Source organism: Myodes glareolus, chromosome 4 (genome assembly GCF_982192425.1).
Source record: "Myodes glareolus chromosome 4, mMyoGla1.1, whole genome shotgun sequence".
Lineage (NCBI taxonomy): Eukaryota > Metazoa > Chordata > Mammalia > Rodentia > Cricetidae > Myodes > Myodes glareolus.
The window spans coordinates 79,781,277-79,794,453 of record NC_142029.1 but is presented as its reverse complement, the minus strand read 5'-3'; the positions used below and the strand labels follow the sequence as shown (position 1 = coordinate 79,794,453).

Below are 13,177 nucleotides of genomic sequence, written 5' to 3'. Positions count from 1 at the left end.
TTGGCAGAGATGTAAGACTGCCCATGATGGCCTTCTTCTTCCCAGGGGAAGCTAACCAACCCCCATGCTGTTAAGAGGTACCACTGTGCCCTCACCAGAAACAGAATGGAGAAAACCAGAGTGGGGTTTTCAAAGGGGGCTGAAACTGACAACCCCAAGAGATCTCTATATCCGCTGGCCTTTATAGTTTATAATTGGCTACTTTATAACTAAGTTCTCACTGAGGTGACTGTGTGTACACGTGTGAGTGCACGCACATGTGTATGTGGAGGCCTAGGTTCATGTCAGGCACCTGTGGAGGATCGTTATGTTTGTTTCAGACAGGCAAGATGATCAAATAGCTCAACTCTGTACCAATTTGGGGGGTGTTTGCAGATGTTAAGAACTGAACCTGGGTCTTCCACACAGTAAACATGCGCTCTACCACTCAACCACACTAAGTCCCGCACTTTGATTGGATGAGAGCTGCTCTTCACTGAACCGCGTCATCGACCCTTCTGTGCATCCTACAGGGCCTTGGCTTCTGAGATAGGCTTCACTGCAGTTCTGGTCTTAGGATCACACCCCACTGTTTGCCTTGGAAAATGGCGATCAGGTGCTGAGAACAGAATCCCAGGGACCATGCGCCCAGCAGGCCTGCAGTCTGTCCTTCCTGTGCATCTGCCATTCTGCATGTCTGCACCTGCGGCCTCACCACCTCTGCTTCGTCAGCTCCGACTGGTATTCTCTCAGAGGGGAGCCCCCAAGAGTAAATATCTTCATTGAGCTACTTGTTTTTCTGTCCTCTTTATTCTTTTATTGGGACTAATTCACATTAGAAAGTTACTTTCCTTAAAAAAGAAAAAAAAAGGAAACAGGAGAACGGAAACGGTGAAAATCAGATCTACCCTCCGCACTGCTAGAGCCTGTCACCCTTAAGGAAATAAGGCACCTGTAACGTGGCCCACGGGGACAACAAGTCTGTATGTAGAAGAGCCTGTGGGTTATAGAGCCAGGACCCTCCTACCGAGGACTGGCAATACCACACAGCACTGCTAAGCGAGGTATCACCCACAGGCTCCAAAGGACTCAAAGAACTATACCTAAACATCTTCCTTAAAACAGAAACTGACGAAACAAACGTGGCCTGTGGTCAATCTACTCCTCCTCCCAAGTCGTGTTTCATAGGTGGAGGAGAGGCATGGACAGTTCTAAGACCATGAGAAGTCAGACAGCCTGGATTCGACACCCAGGCCTATGACTTACTGCCCACACATGTGACAACGGACAAGCCACTTCTCCTCTCCACCTTCATCTGCTTCCTCTTCTGTGAAGTGGGTCCTTGCAGTGGCTGAGGATCAAATGAGACACTGAGAAAATGTCTTATACATTGTGCCGTATTGAAAGGGAAGGGGAACTAACAGGCAGCCTTTAGTAGTCCTTAAAACTGCCTGTGCAACTAACTAACCGTGCCTGCTCAAGGACACCTTGCAGCAGAATTGAAGTGTGTGCTATGTATGCACACTGACCTTTCCATTTCATCGGGGCCATCATTTTACACAAAGGAATCCTCAATGTCCGCAAAATAGTCTCAAGCTCCTTTAAGATATGATGTCACCCAACTCTACTGATATACTTCTCTCCGAAGATGCCCGGTATAGTTGTACAGAGTCTAGGATTCAAGATATATCATGCTGAAACATTTTTTAAAATATTAAAACCCTTCACAAATAGCCATATGATTATTATTGATTTTAAAGAAAATAAAATGAAAATTAGAGGCATCATAAATAATAAGATTAGGTCACAGTTCTTCAGTGGTCGCCTTTTTTCCTGAGCTCCCAGGCCAGGGTTGTAGTCCTGTGAATGCGTCTTGCTGGAGGTGAAAGGACATGTCACTTGGCAACTAGGCTGTGCTTTTCAGCACTCGGATTTGAACAAGGTCTCTAGGAGCTGCCAAACAGCTTTGGTGGAGAAACCAGGTAGCCTAAAGAAGACTTGCTAGTTCCCAGACACCAGGCCAGAGTGTGCAGAACAGCTGGCACACACACCCAGTCAAGGGCTCTCAGCTCTTCTGTGAGCGGCTTCTGCTCTCCTCCACTCTAGAAAATAAGTGAAAAGAGAAAACAATTGACAAGTGTAGCAATGTATCTCCCCAGGCTCTCGGGACTCTGCCTATCTGCAGAAAGCTCACATGCAGAACAGACAACAGGGCAGGAAGTGTGTGACTCTGACACAGACATGATGAGTTCAGAGCACCCGGAATCTGGCATTCTTGTCAGGTGACCTTTATTACGAGCGTTAGAGCTCAGTGGAACTACTAGTTAACAAGATGGCTGTCCGCTGGAGCCACGGGGCTGTTGCTAACCTCCACTTTTCTTCCTGCTTTGCTTTGCTTTCCGAGGCTTAAGGATGGTGTAGTTCACATACACCGTATACTGATCCGACAGGAAGGGGACATAGAATGCCCGAAAAAGCTTTGAAGACCTGGAAGAGAAAAGAGGTGTAGGAATTTCATCATTTTACTAACGGCTCGGAAAATGTTAAAAAAAACAAAAACAAGGTTACCTCAATGATTATATTTTATACAAATACGGAAAAAATCTACTATTCAGATACCAGATCATGATAATTGACCTTGTTACTCATGCCCCCGCCGCAAGAAAGTATGTTGCCCTAATAAACAGTCTTTTAAGAGCTATGGGTCTGCATTTTGCATTTGAACGCGACATACAAAAGTTCTAGGGCATACAAAGTTCCAAGTAATTTTTGCACCTAAACAATTACAGAAATGCAAAATGTTCAAACAATTCTGGCTCCCGCTCTAACTTTTCCTAGAGAGACGAGGAAAATCGTGTCCTGGGTCCCCGTGCGGTGCTGCAGCAGTACCTCAGTTGAGTGGCTGGTCTACACAAGCTCATGCTGGCACAGTATGTTCTGGGAAATTCTCATGACTGAAGTCTGAGAACTAGAAATAATCTACCAGGGGGTTTTGAAGCCTGTAAGCGATTTGGTTTTAAATTTGTTTATTCTGATAAATCTATGAGAAAGGTGACAATGACATTCCTGTCTCACAGAGAGCAGAAGCAGAAGCCTGCTCAGGACCATGCAGATTAAGCAGCTTGTTCAAGTTCATTGTAGTAACTGATAAGAACCTCATTCAAGAACCTCATCCATGCTTGATTCTCAAGTCTACAAGCTTAACCATTATGGCTTATCTTGCAGCCTATGGATTTCTCCTTTCTTGGAAGAGGGTAATGACACCTTCGAATACATCAAGTATCACTTCCTGATTGAGTTCTTCAGTCTGAAAATCCAGCTGGCCCAGTTACTGATACTGGAAACAAGATAGCTGAAGGTGTCCGTGGCCAGTCCTTTTCCAGACTCTAAACTTGTAAATGTCATGTCGACGTGGCATTTGCACTGGCAGCCTACCTCTGGGCTTGGCAGACTCCTGTGATGCCTGCACACACAATGGTATTGCACTTGGCAAACATCCCTCTTAGAGAGACTTCCCAACTGAGATGCTGGCAGTGCCCTGTGCTCAACAGAAATGCACTTCACTTCGGCAGTCAACAGCTTGGATAGAGAAAAGAGGTGTAGAGGAGAGGGGGCAGATAAAGCAGGACTCCTGTGAGCAGATGAACAGGAAGAGGATGCATCTGTCCCAGACAAAAGACATTCATTTCCTCCTTTTGCTCACAACACATAGAAAAGGTGATCTCTAACACCAGGACTAATTCCTTCAGGTCAGTGGCTGTTCCAGATTGACACAGTCATACACGCTCCAGTGGACTTGAGCCCTCGGTGTGACCTCAGGGTCTGCAGAGCCAGCTGTGGTGTCTTCCTTCTGAAGCAGCTCATGTGGTTTCAGCACAGAATGAACCGCTGGAGGCATTTCTATCTGCTTTTGGTCTCCACTGAACACTGTTCAGAATCCTGACTTCAAAATTTTCCATCTCTAATGGTCATAAGAAAAGTGGCACAGGAAGACACTCCACAGTTCCAAGACAAACCAGACACAGAGATGTGAAGTCTGCAGCACATGTCCAATGGCAATGAAACTGAGAGCAGAAGCAAACTTCACTCTATGGTCTTTGGGTGACAGCAGACCAGACGAATGTCCTCAAACTCAAGAACTGCTGAGCTGGGCCAGCCCCTCCTGCCAAGCCTGGTGACCTGAGGTTGATCCCCAGAACCCACATGGTGGAAGAAGGGAACAGACTCAAAGTTCTCCTCTGACTTTCCCACGTGCGTTTCTTCCTCTCAGTAACACAAAATACATAATAAATGTGATTTTTAAAAAAAGATTTGAACAGTAAACAATATATTCCTAGCACAAAAAGGAAGCAGCGTACTCTCTGCCCAGTTAGGCTTTACCAGGAAAGATGTTGTCATGCAATACGACCTTAGATGATTCCTGAAACAATATAAAGACACACCCTATCCTTTCACCTTCCATGATGCTGTGTGTAAAGCTGTACTTGGTATAGTTCACAGGGGGAAGGTATACAATAATGACAGAGGAACACAGATGACAAAGGCATTTGAAAATTATTGGCTAGCCAGATGGTGGTCAGGTGCACACCTTTAACGCCAGCACTCAGACGGCAGAGGCAGGAGGATCTCTGTGAGTTTGAAGTCAGCCTGGCCTACAGAGTGATCTACAGTCAGGGCTACACAGAGAAACCCTGTCTCAGAAAAAGAAAATCATTGATTACTCTACTCTAGATACTAAAAAAAAAGAAGAAGAAGAAGAAGAAGAACTAGGAGCAATGCTAAGCCAGACTTTATTAGTGACAGACCCAAAACCCACAATTAGCTTTTCAGAATGAATGCATCAGGTTCACGCACAACAGCTAATGAGCAGACACGTCCATTTCAGGAGTAACGCATGTACATGTCTGCGTTCCCAACAAGGACAATGTAGAATAAAAATTCAGAATGTATGGCCAAGTGTGGTAGCACACACATTTTATTCCAGCACTTGAGAGGCAGAGGCAGAAGGAGTTCTGTGAGTTCAAGTCCAGTCCAGTCTACATAGCAAGATCCAAGACAGAGTAATATGATTATACCCTGATATCAAAAGAAGTAAATAAACTAAAATTTAAAAAAGAAATAAAACACAATAAAAGACCTAGTATGTATGTGTATACATGTTATGTGTGTGTGTGTGTGTTTACCCATAACCAAAAGAATGTGGAAAAAGTTACTTCATGTATTACACATTTTTAAAGATTTTTTATGCGTACAAGTGTTTCCCTCCATGTATGTGCATCGTGTGCAAGTCTGGTGCCCAAACAGGCCCGAATAAGGCATCGGAACTAGAGTTACAGGCAGCTGTGAGCCACGATGGGGACGCAGGGAACTAAACCCAGGTCCTCTGTAAGAGCAGCAAGTACTCATAACCAATGAGTCGCCGCTCCAGCCCCCATTTATTGTATTTTCAAATTAATTCTTCATTACTTTCCTATTCCTAGCTTTGTAAATAATTTATAAGATAACTAAAGAACAAAAACAGACAGGGTCTACTGGACCAAAGACAATGGATGCTGGTGATGATTTTCCTGCCGTGCTGACAGATGACACCACAGGGCCCCACAGATTTCAGAACGCTATCTTGGCTGCACACAGGTACCAGATATACCATCACCAAAAGTACTGGACTAGACTGAAATGGAAGACCCACTACTCATTACTGCAGGGTTTAAAAGGCAAGCTGAAACAACAGAAAAATAGAAGAGACTGAGACAAAATATCTGTACTCTATACAGCAGAGGACTGCGATGCAGAGTATGCGAGCTGACCCTACAACTCGAAGACAAACAACTCAATAGGAAAAGACTACAAAGTACATGAATAGTGAAGAGAAATGCAAATGGCTAACGTGATGTGACAAAATGGAGCCTGAACATTAATTCAATAGCCAGGCTTGCAAAAGCTGTGAAGTCTGAAGGTATCAAACCCCGGCACAGAAGTAGGAAACAAATATGTCAGCGAAAGTTAAATCTACACAGCCGTGGGGACACGCAGAATCAGTTAAAACAAACTGTGCATCACGGTACGTAGGGGCTGTTATTACAATAACTCCTTTACTTTTTTGCTTCACAAGTAATTTACTTTGTCTTCTGATTATTATACCGGAAAATTTCAAATTGATAAAGAGGCAAAATATGTTACTTATAATACTTAAAAGGAGCGGAAATATTTGTCTCAAATTTAGCAAAAAAAATTACTCTTTCGTTTTTTCTTTGTTTTATTTTTTGAGACAGGGTTTCTCTATGTAGCCCCAGCTGTCCCAGAATTTGCTTTGTAGACCAGGCTGGCCTCAAACTCACAGAGATCCACCTGCCTCTACATCCGAATGCTGGGACTAAAGGTGTGCGCCACCACTGCCCTGATACATTTGCATTTTTCAAGAGTGTCTCACTGTGCAGCCCTGGCTGGCCTGGAATTCAGATCTACCTGCCTCAGCCTGAGATTAAAGGTGTATACCACCATGCTCCACTTGGAAAACCTCAAATTCTTAAAAAGCTAAACAAATAAAAACAGCCAATATGCCAACATGTATGAAGATTTGCATGCTTGCCACATAGACACAGTCTTTTCTCAATGGGCTAATGGTCTAGTTGAATTCATTCATATCTGTTGTTTTTTACTCTTTGGCTCTCTTTTGGGGAGCCCACAACTCAGCTTCCACAGAGTCTTATTCTTACTTATAAATGCCTGGCCTTTTTTTTTTTTTTTTTTTTTTTGTGGTGGTGGTGGTTTTTCAAGACAGGGTTTCTCTGTGTACCTTTGGTGCTGGAACTCGCTCTTGTAGACTAGGCTGGCCTCAAACTCACGGAGATCCAACTGTCTCTGCCCCCCAAGTGCTGGGATTAAAGCCATGTGCCACCACCACCTGATTTCCTTTTCCTATTTCTGTATATCTTACTTTCACTCTTACTCTATGACTGGCTGGCTGGCTGGCTGGCTGAGTAGGTGGCCAGCCCCTAGCATCCTCTCCTTGATTCCTCTTGCTCCTCCTTTTTCTCCCAGATTTCTCCTATTTATTCTCTCTGCCTGCCAGCCCGCCTATCCTTTCTCCTGCCTTGCTATTGGCCATTCAGCTCTTTATTAGACCAATCAGGTGTTTTAACAGGCAAATTAACACAGTTTCACAGAGTTAAACAAATGCAACATAAAAGAATGCAACACCTATTTGCATCATTAAACAAATGTAACACATCTCAAGATAATATTCCACAACATATCTGAATATGATGATGTAACCATAACTTAACACATTTACTATTAAAGCACCAATGCACAGTTCAAAGTGATAATATATACATTCAGAAAAGAAGTCAGACTCTGAGCACTGGGTGGGATGGAAGACGCATTCAGTACACATCTTCCCATCTCAGAGTCACCTGGCTGGAGGCTGTGTGGTTGTCTGAGAACTCTGGTGACCCTTCTACTTCCTCTGGCTCAGTGGACAGTCAGTCCTTTTCATTATATTTCACAATCTGTATGTACTTATTTGTTAACTTGTTGATTGTCCCTTTACACCTATATATGGATTCATGGACCAAGTATGTTTTACCTATAGTACATGCCTGGTACTACTGTATGAGGAACAGAATACATACTGGAAGGATGGATAGGTAGGAGAAGGACAGACAAATAGATAAAGGAAGTAGGCAAAGGACATTATAAAAATGAGGTCAACCACACATCACTAAGCACTATCAGGTGCTGTCTTAAATGCAGGAATACAAAGATGGGTAACGGGCAATTCCTACTCCCAATGTTCAAGAAGCTGTGGTTTGGGATGATCATCTTGTCAAGGGCAAACGTGAAGTGAACCAAGAGACACCCAATTCTGCCCTGTACAGAGCACTGGAAAACTAGCACTAAACTCTAAACATGGCACTCAAGCAAGGCCCCTTTTTCAGGGAAGCCCGAGCACAAAACTGTGTAAAAGTTGGAGACCAGCAAAAGGAGAAAGCTGGAGAGTCAAGGAGGGTCCTCTGAGAACACAGGGCTCCTCTCCTGTAGACTCTGCTGTGATCTCTGACACAGAGCCACCAGCCGAGTGCTTGCAGAGGTGAGGCAGAAGCTGGCAGCAGAGGATGCATGCCCACCTCTAAGCTGGGACGAGAAGTCTGTGGTTGTCTGATGCTGGTTTTGAGAACAAATTAGCTGAGTCCTCCCATCTGACATAACTGCTGTCCTACATTTCTTCCTCCTTTCTTTTGCTTTGATATCGAAAGGAGGGAATCCCTGATTATATTTGTTTCTTAACCATTAGTAGCTGTAGCAGCTCTAACAGTTAAGTAAGATCAGAAAGACTCGTTATACTGTATTGTTTCTGAAGAAGGGAAGTTAGATTTCTATAACAGAAGAAGCTGAGCATTGGAAGACTGAGTCTGTACACTTACGTGGGAACATGCTTCATCATAAGCTAGGACAAAAGAAAAACCTATCAAAGCCAATATCACAAGGCCTGTAATGAAATGAAACGCCACCGGTGTGACCTGAAAGAACACGGGCACGTAACTGGGGAGACACAAGATACATGTCCCCATCACAGAAGCCCAGACGCTCGGCCCCAGGAGGAAAGACTCTTCAGCAACCCAGGCATGGAACAGACTTGGACACAACAACCTGAGCAGTGTAATTAGCTGGCAGCTCAGAATACGTTCTGTTCAGTTACCAGCCCCACTTACTGGGGCTTGGGAGCATTCTGCTGTGGAGACTTAAATCTACATTTGCTGGCATCAATGAAGACAGTCAGCTAGTGCCTGACATCACCAGTTCTGCAGGCGCAAATGGAAATCCTGGGTCAATTTGTCAGCTTTAAAAGAAAACCTTCTGGTACTCAGGTTTCCCTCCTATTTTTAACTATCTGTCCACCCACCTTCCCCTCATCACTCCAGTCATTCATCCACCTTCATCCAAACATTAAAATCATGTTTAGCCTTGCCGGTTCAGCCCCACTGGGAACTTTCAAGAGCTGCTCTTTGCTCCTTCTCTTCCATGCAGTGCACATTTCAGCGAGTCATCTTACAGTCCAACCCCAGCTCACTTCCCATCCACTCCTCCCAATGGGCAAGGGTTCCGATGGGGAGCCAGCAAAGTCCGGTACGTTAAGTTGGGGCAGGACCAGTCCGTCCCCACTGCATTAAAGCTGAGCATGGCATCCCACCATAGGGATGGGCTCCAACAAGCTAGCTCGTGAACCAGGAAAAGATCCTAGTCCTCTGCCAGGGACCCCTCAGACAGTCCAAGCTTTACCACTGTCACCCATGTATGGAAGGCCTAGTTTGGTCCCATGGAGGCTCCACAGCTGCCCGTCTAGAGTTCACGAGTCTTCACGAGCTTGGTTCTGTATCTGTCAGTGCAGAATTGGCCCTTCAAAGTACCTTCAGTTCTAAAGAGACTCTGAGAGATTGAAGCGACAGTCACAGAGCCTGTATGGGGCTGCACTAGGTTATGCATATATGTTATATATGCACATATATTGTGTGGTGTGTATGTTATGATCATGTAGCTTGGTGTTCTTGTGGGACTCCTAATAGTGGGGGTACCTATGATGCTTTTGTCTGCTCCTGAAACAGGGTTTGGCATAGTCTTACTGTAACTTGTTAAGCCATGTTCGGTTGCTATCCCTTGGAGGCCTGCCCTTTCCTGAAGGGAAATGGAGTAGTAGATCTGGGGATGGAGGTGGGGGATGGGAGGAGTAAAGGAAGGGAAATTGCCGTCAGGATGAATGGATGAGAGAATCATAAAAGAGACAGAGAATCTGAGCTCCTTTAAGATTCAGTCATAATCAACCTACCAACCCTCTGAGCAATTCTAATGTTCAAAAGGCTGGTGTTGGGCAAAAACAAGAGTGCTTATTAATGTAGCCTCTAGCAGGACATAGGCGAGGGCCACTGCTCTGCAGTCAGTAATACTGCAAAGATGACGCACGTCTCTGCCCTGAGAGTGCACACAGGAATAATGGTTAATTTAACATGCCGCACTTGCTGCAAGGCTGCACTTGCTGCTTTTAGACTGTACCACAGGAAACATGACTCTGCAAATGAAAGAACATGCCACCCTCAAATCAGATGACCTAATATGCTTCCCTAGCATCTAAGGTTCATCTTCCCCCCAAACATTTTAGTCCTAAAGTCATGAGGCAGAGTAGAGCAAAACCTACACGGTATGGGTGGAAGAAAGGAGGGCGCTACAATGGGATGGTAGGTGCAAGTGATGCAGAAGGGGTCCATGTTAATGAAGAAAATGTTATTCTAGGAGGTCAAACAACCTTTTCAAGTGACAGTTCACACAGAACTTGCCAAGTCATGGTCATCTCTGTGACTTAAGGTCCAGGTCATGTGGTTACAGTAACCTACAAAGATCCATGATGCGGCATGATCAGAAAGTCTGCCAAAGCACAGACGGGGACCACAGCACCGTGACATGGGGACACAGTGCACCACGCTGCTGATGCATACAACATCTGGCATAACATCACAGCCTCTGCACCAGTCACCTTTAGCCACAATCCACAACAGCAGAGTTGAGAAAGACTTGCTATTAGGCAACTGGACACTGTGACCTTCAGCCCCAAGGGTTGGGGGGAAGTGTCTTCACCAGTCTTCCCCATCTGGGAGCTATTGAGAGATGGAGGTAGTTCCACTCTGGTGGGAAAAGCACACAACGGTGCTATTAGAATCTCTACCCTTATCTGGACTTCATCCATGTGGCAGAAGAACAACGGAAGCCATGTCAAGGAAAAGGCTCTGGCAAGCGTTAAAGGTCTGAAATAAACAATGAGTATACTTTGTCTCAACAACTTTTATTTCATTAAGCGCAAGCTTCTGACAAGTCCTTATCTCACCTCCTTTCCTTTCTACTGCTACATAAATCCAGGGCTAAAAAGATGGTGCAGCAGGTAAGAGCACTTGCTGCTCTTGGGGAGCATCCATATCGGGTGGCTCAGCCACTGTAACTCATGGTGCACATACATATACGCAGGCATTCACATGTGAAATAAAAATTACAAATAAATCTTTTTTAAAAGTATGTAAACTCCACCAAATAGTATGTTAAGGCCCTATGATGCTGAGTCATAAAGGAGGGAGAACAAAGACTGATGAAGCCAGTTGCTCGGTCTACGAGCTTAAAGCAAGGCTGTCCTGAAGCACTGGGTCTCTTCAAACTGAGCCACTAGCACAAATTCGGTGAGGAGATGTGGAAATGGTTTTTCTAGAGAACTCATTCCACAACAAAAGAAAGCAGAGCTCTCTGAACTCACAAGGGATAAAAAGGTTCTTTTTACTCTTCCTACAGGACAGCAGATTTCAATGATTGAGAAACGGAATAAGATATCAGGCAACATGTAATGTCTTCTGAAGCCAAATCTGGCCTAGAGTAGCTATGTCTGGGAAAGGATGAGGTGGGTGGGTAAGGACGATGGAGAGGAGGGAGAGGCAGCAGGCAAAAGCTGACAGAGAACCAAACAGACGGTGAGAGCAGTAGGCTGATAAAGGAGTGTGAGAGTACACCAACTCTGCTCTTCCTGTTTCCCAGCATCCTTGGCGTCAAGGAGAGAGGCAAGGCCACCACTATGACTAGCACATAGGGAAAAGGTAAGAGTCCATCACTTATTGCTCAGGGGGAAGAACTGATTCTACCCAAAGGACCAGATACCATCTGAAGCATGACAGCCGTTGGCCAGCAGATCCTGTTGTCTCCTTCCCACCTGGGTATGAAGGGGCAATGGCCCGTGGGGCTGCTTTTTTCTCTTGTAAGAAACCTTTGGATTGAAAAGTTTAGAAGAATGGCATTTTAAAGGCTGTGATTTTATAACATGTCCATAAATTCTTTGATACTTCTGTCATAATAAAAATAATCCAAATCTCCATCCGTTGGGCATTGGCTGTGGCTTCCCACTACTACCACGAGGAGGGAGAAGTGACATTGGCTTCCAAGGCTAGGTCATAAAAGCAAAGGAGTTCTTGGAATGGAAATGGAAAAGTCACAGGAAGGTAGGTATTCTGGGTGACAGCCTCAGCTGGGATCTAGGCAAATGCTAGTCTAAGCAGCCAGGGGTGTGAATGAGAAAGCCTCCGGGACACCTCCAGTTCTCAGTTATTGTCCAGACGGCCGATGCAAAAGACATCCTGAGGAAGAAAGAGCTAGGTGAGCCAGCAGGGCTTTTCTTTAACAGCTTTAAGAATGGGTGATTGTTACACAGTGGTAACTAGGCCATAGCTTCCAACTACCCTACCTTCACAACACTAACTCCAGTAACCTTAGTTTACAGAAATAAATAGTTCCATCTACGCTGGCTCCCATCAACCGGACCACCCTCCTACACACGACACAAAGGGATATATGTATGCAGGTGGGATAGTTTCAAGCCTCATAGTTGCTGGATTCACTTCTTGTAAGATAATTAAAAGGTCACGCAGTCTACAGAAATTCTCTAGATTAGCCCAAGTTCAGGGCCCTGTGCTGGGCACTGAAAGAACAAAGCAGCAAATATTATCATGCACTCCCTACCTGGCTACAACTGAGGCCCTTCGACGCCACCCTGTCAGCTGCTGTTTTAACCTGCCTTGGTTCCTCAGCTGTAATTACATCTGCAAGAGTTTGAAAGCCTGCCTAAGTTCCTCCCAACTGCCTCAAGCCTCTAATCATGCAGGCCTAGAATCCAGGTAGATGGTGTTTCAGAATGGGAGGAGCCATGTGTGGGAGCAACACAACCGAGACAGAAGGGCCAATGAGGAGCCTCTGCTGGTGGTGAATGCTGCAGACTGAACAGGGCCTTTAGACAGTCCCCAAAGCTACAAACTGACCCCAGTGTTCATGGTGCCAACAACCTGGAGAGGCTTTCCCACCAGGTTCCCACAACCCCACCCTCACCACCGAGCTGTTAATTTATTCCAGATCTCTCCCATCAGTCCTCTCGGGGGACTCTCAGAGGAGGCATTACATCCGCCCACTTGTCAAGATATTCTATACAAGCAGCAACTGTGTCCTGGTTCGAAGAAAGGAAAACTCCCTCTTGTTTCATGAAGTATGCAGTATGAGTTGGCCATTCGATGTTAGATCTGCACTCTTTATGGTTGGGGCTGGAGAGATAGATCAGCAGCTAACAGCACAGGTTGTGGGCTGGAGAGATAGTTCAGCAGTTAACAGCACAGGTTGCTTTTCT

General features: G+C 45.2%; 1 protein-coding gene across 5 annotated transcripts in view; it reads right to left on the bottom strand.

The window, feature by feature from the left end:
- Positions 1-770: 770 nt before the first annotated feature.
- Alg9 (ALG9 alpha-1,2-mannosyltransferase) overlaps positions 771-13,177 on the bottom strand; it is a 62,055-nt gene continuing 49,648 nt past the window's right edge. For 4 of the 5 annotated variants that reach the window (XM_048416718.3, XM_085688740.2, XM_085688739.2 and 1 more), the window contains 2 exons: positions 2,348-2,466; positions 771-2,081 (listed from right to left, as the gene is read on the bottom strand). In XM_048416718.3, the coding sequence (XP_048272675.1) occupies positions 2,035-2,081; positions 2,348-2,466 (166 nt within the window). In that variant the 3' untranslated portion in view covers positions 771-2,034. Of the gene's footprint in view, positions 2,082-2,347; positions 2,467-13,177 lie in introns of those variants that run through there. The other variant, XR_015001635.2, reaches the window with a different exon arrangement.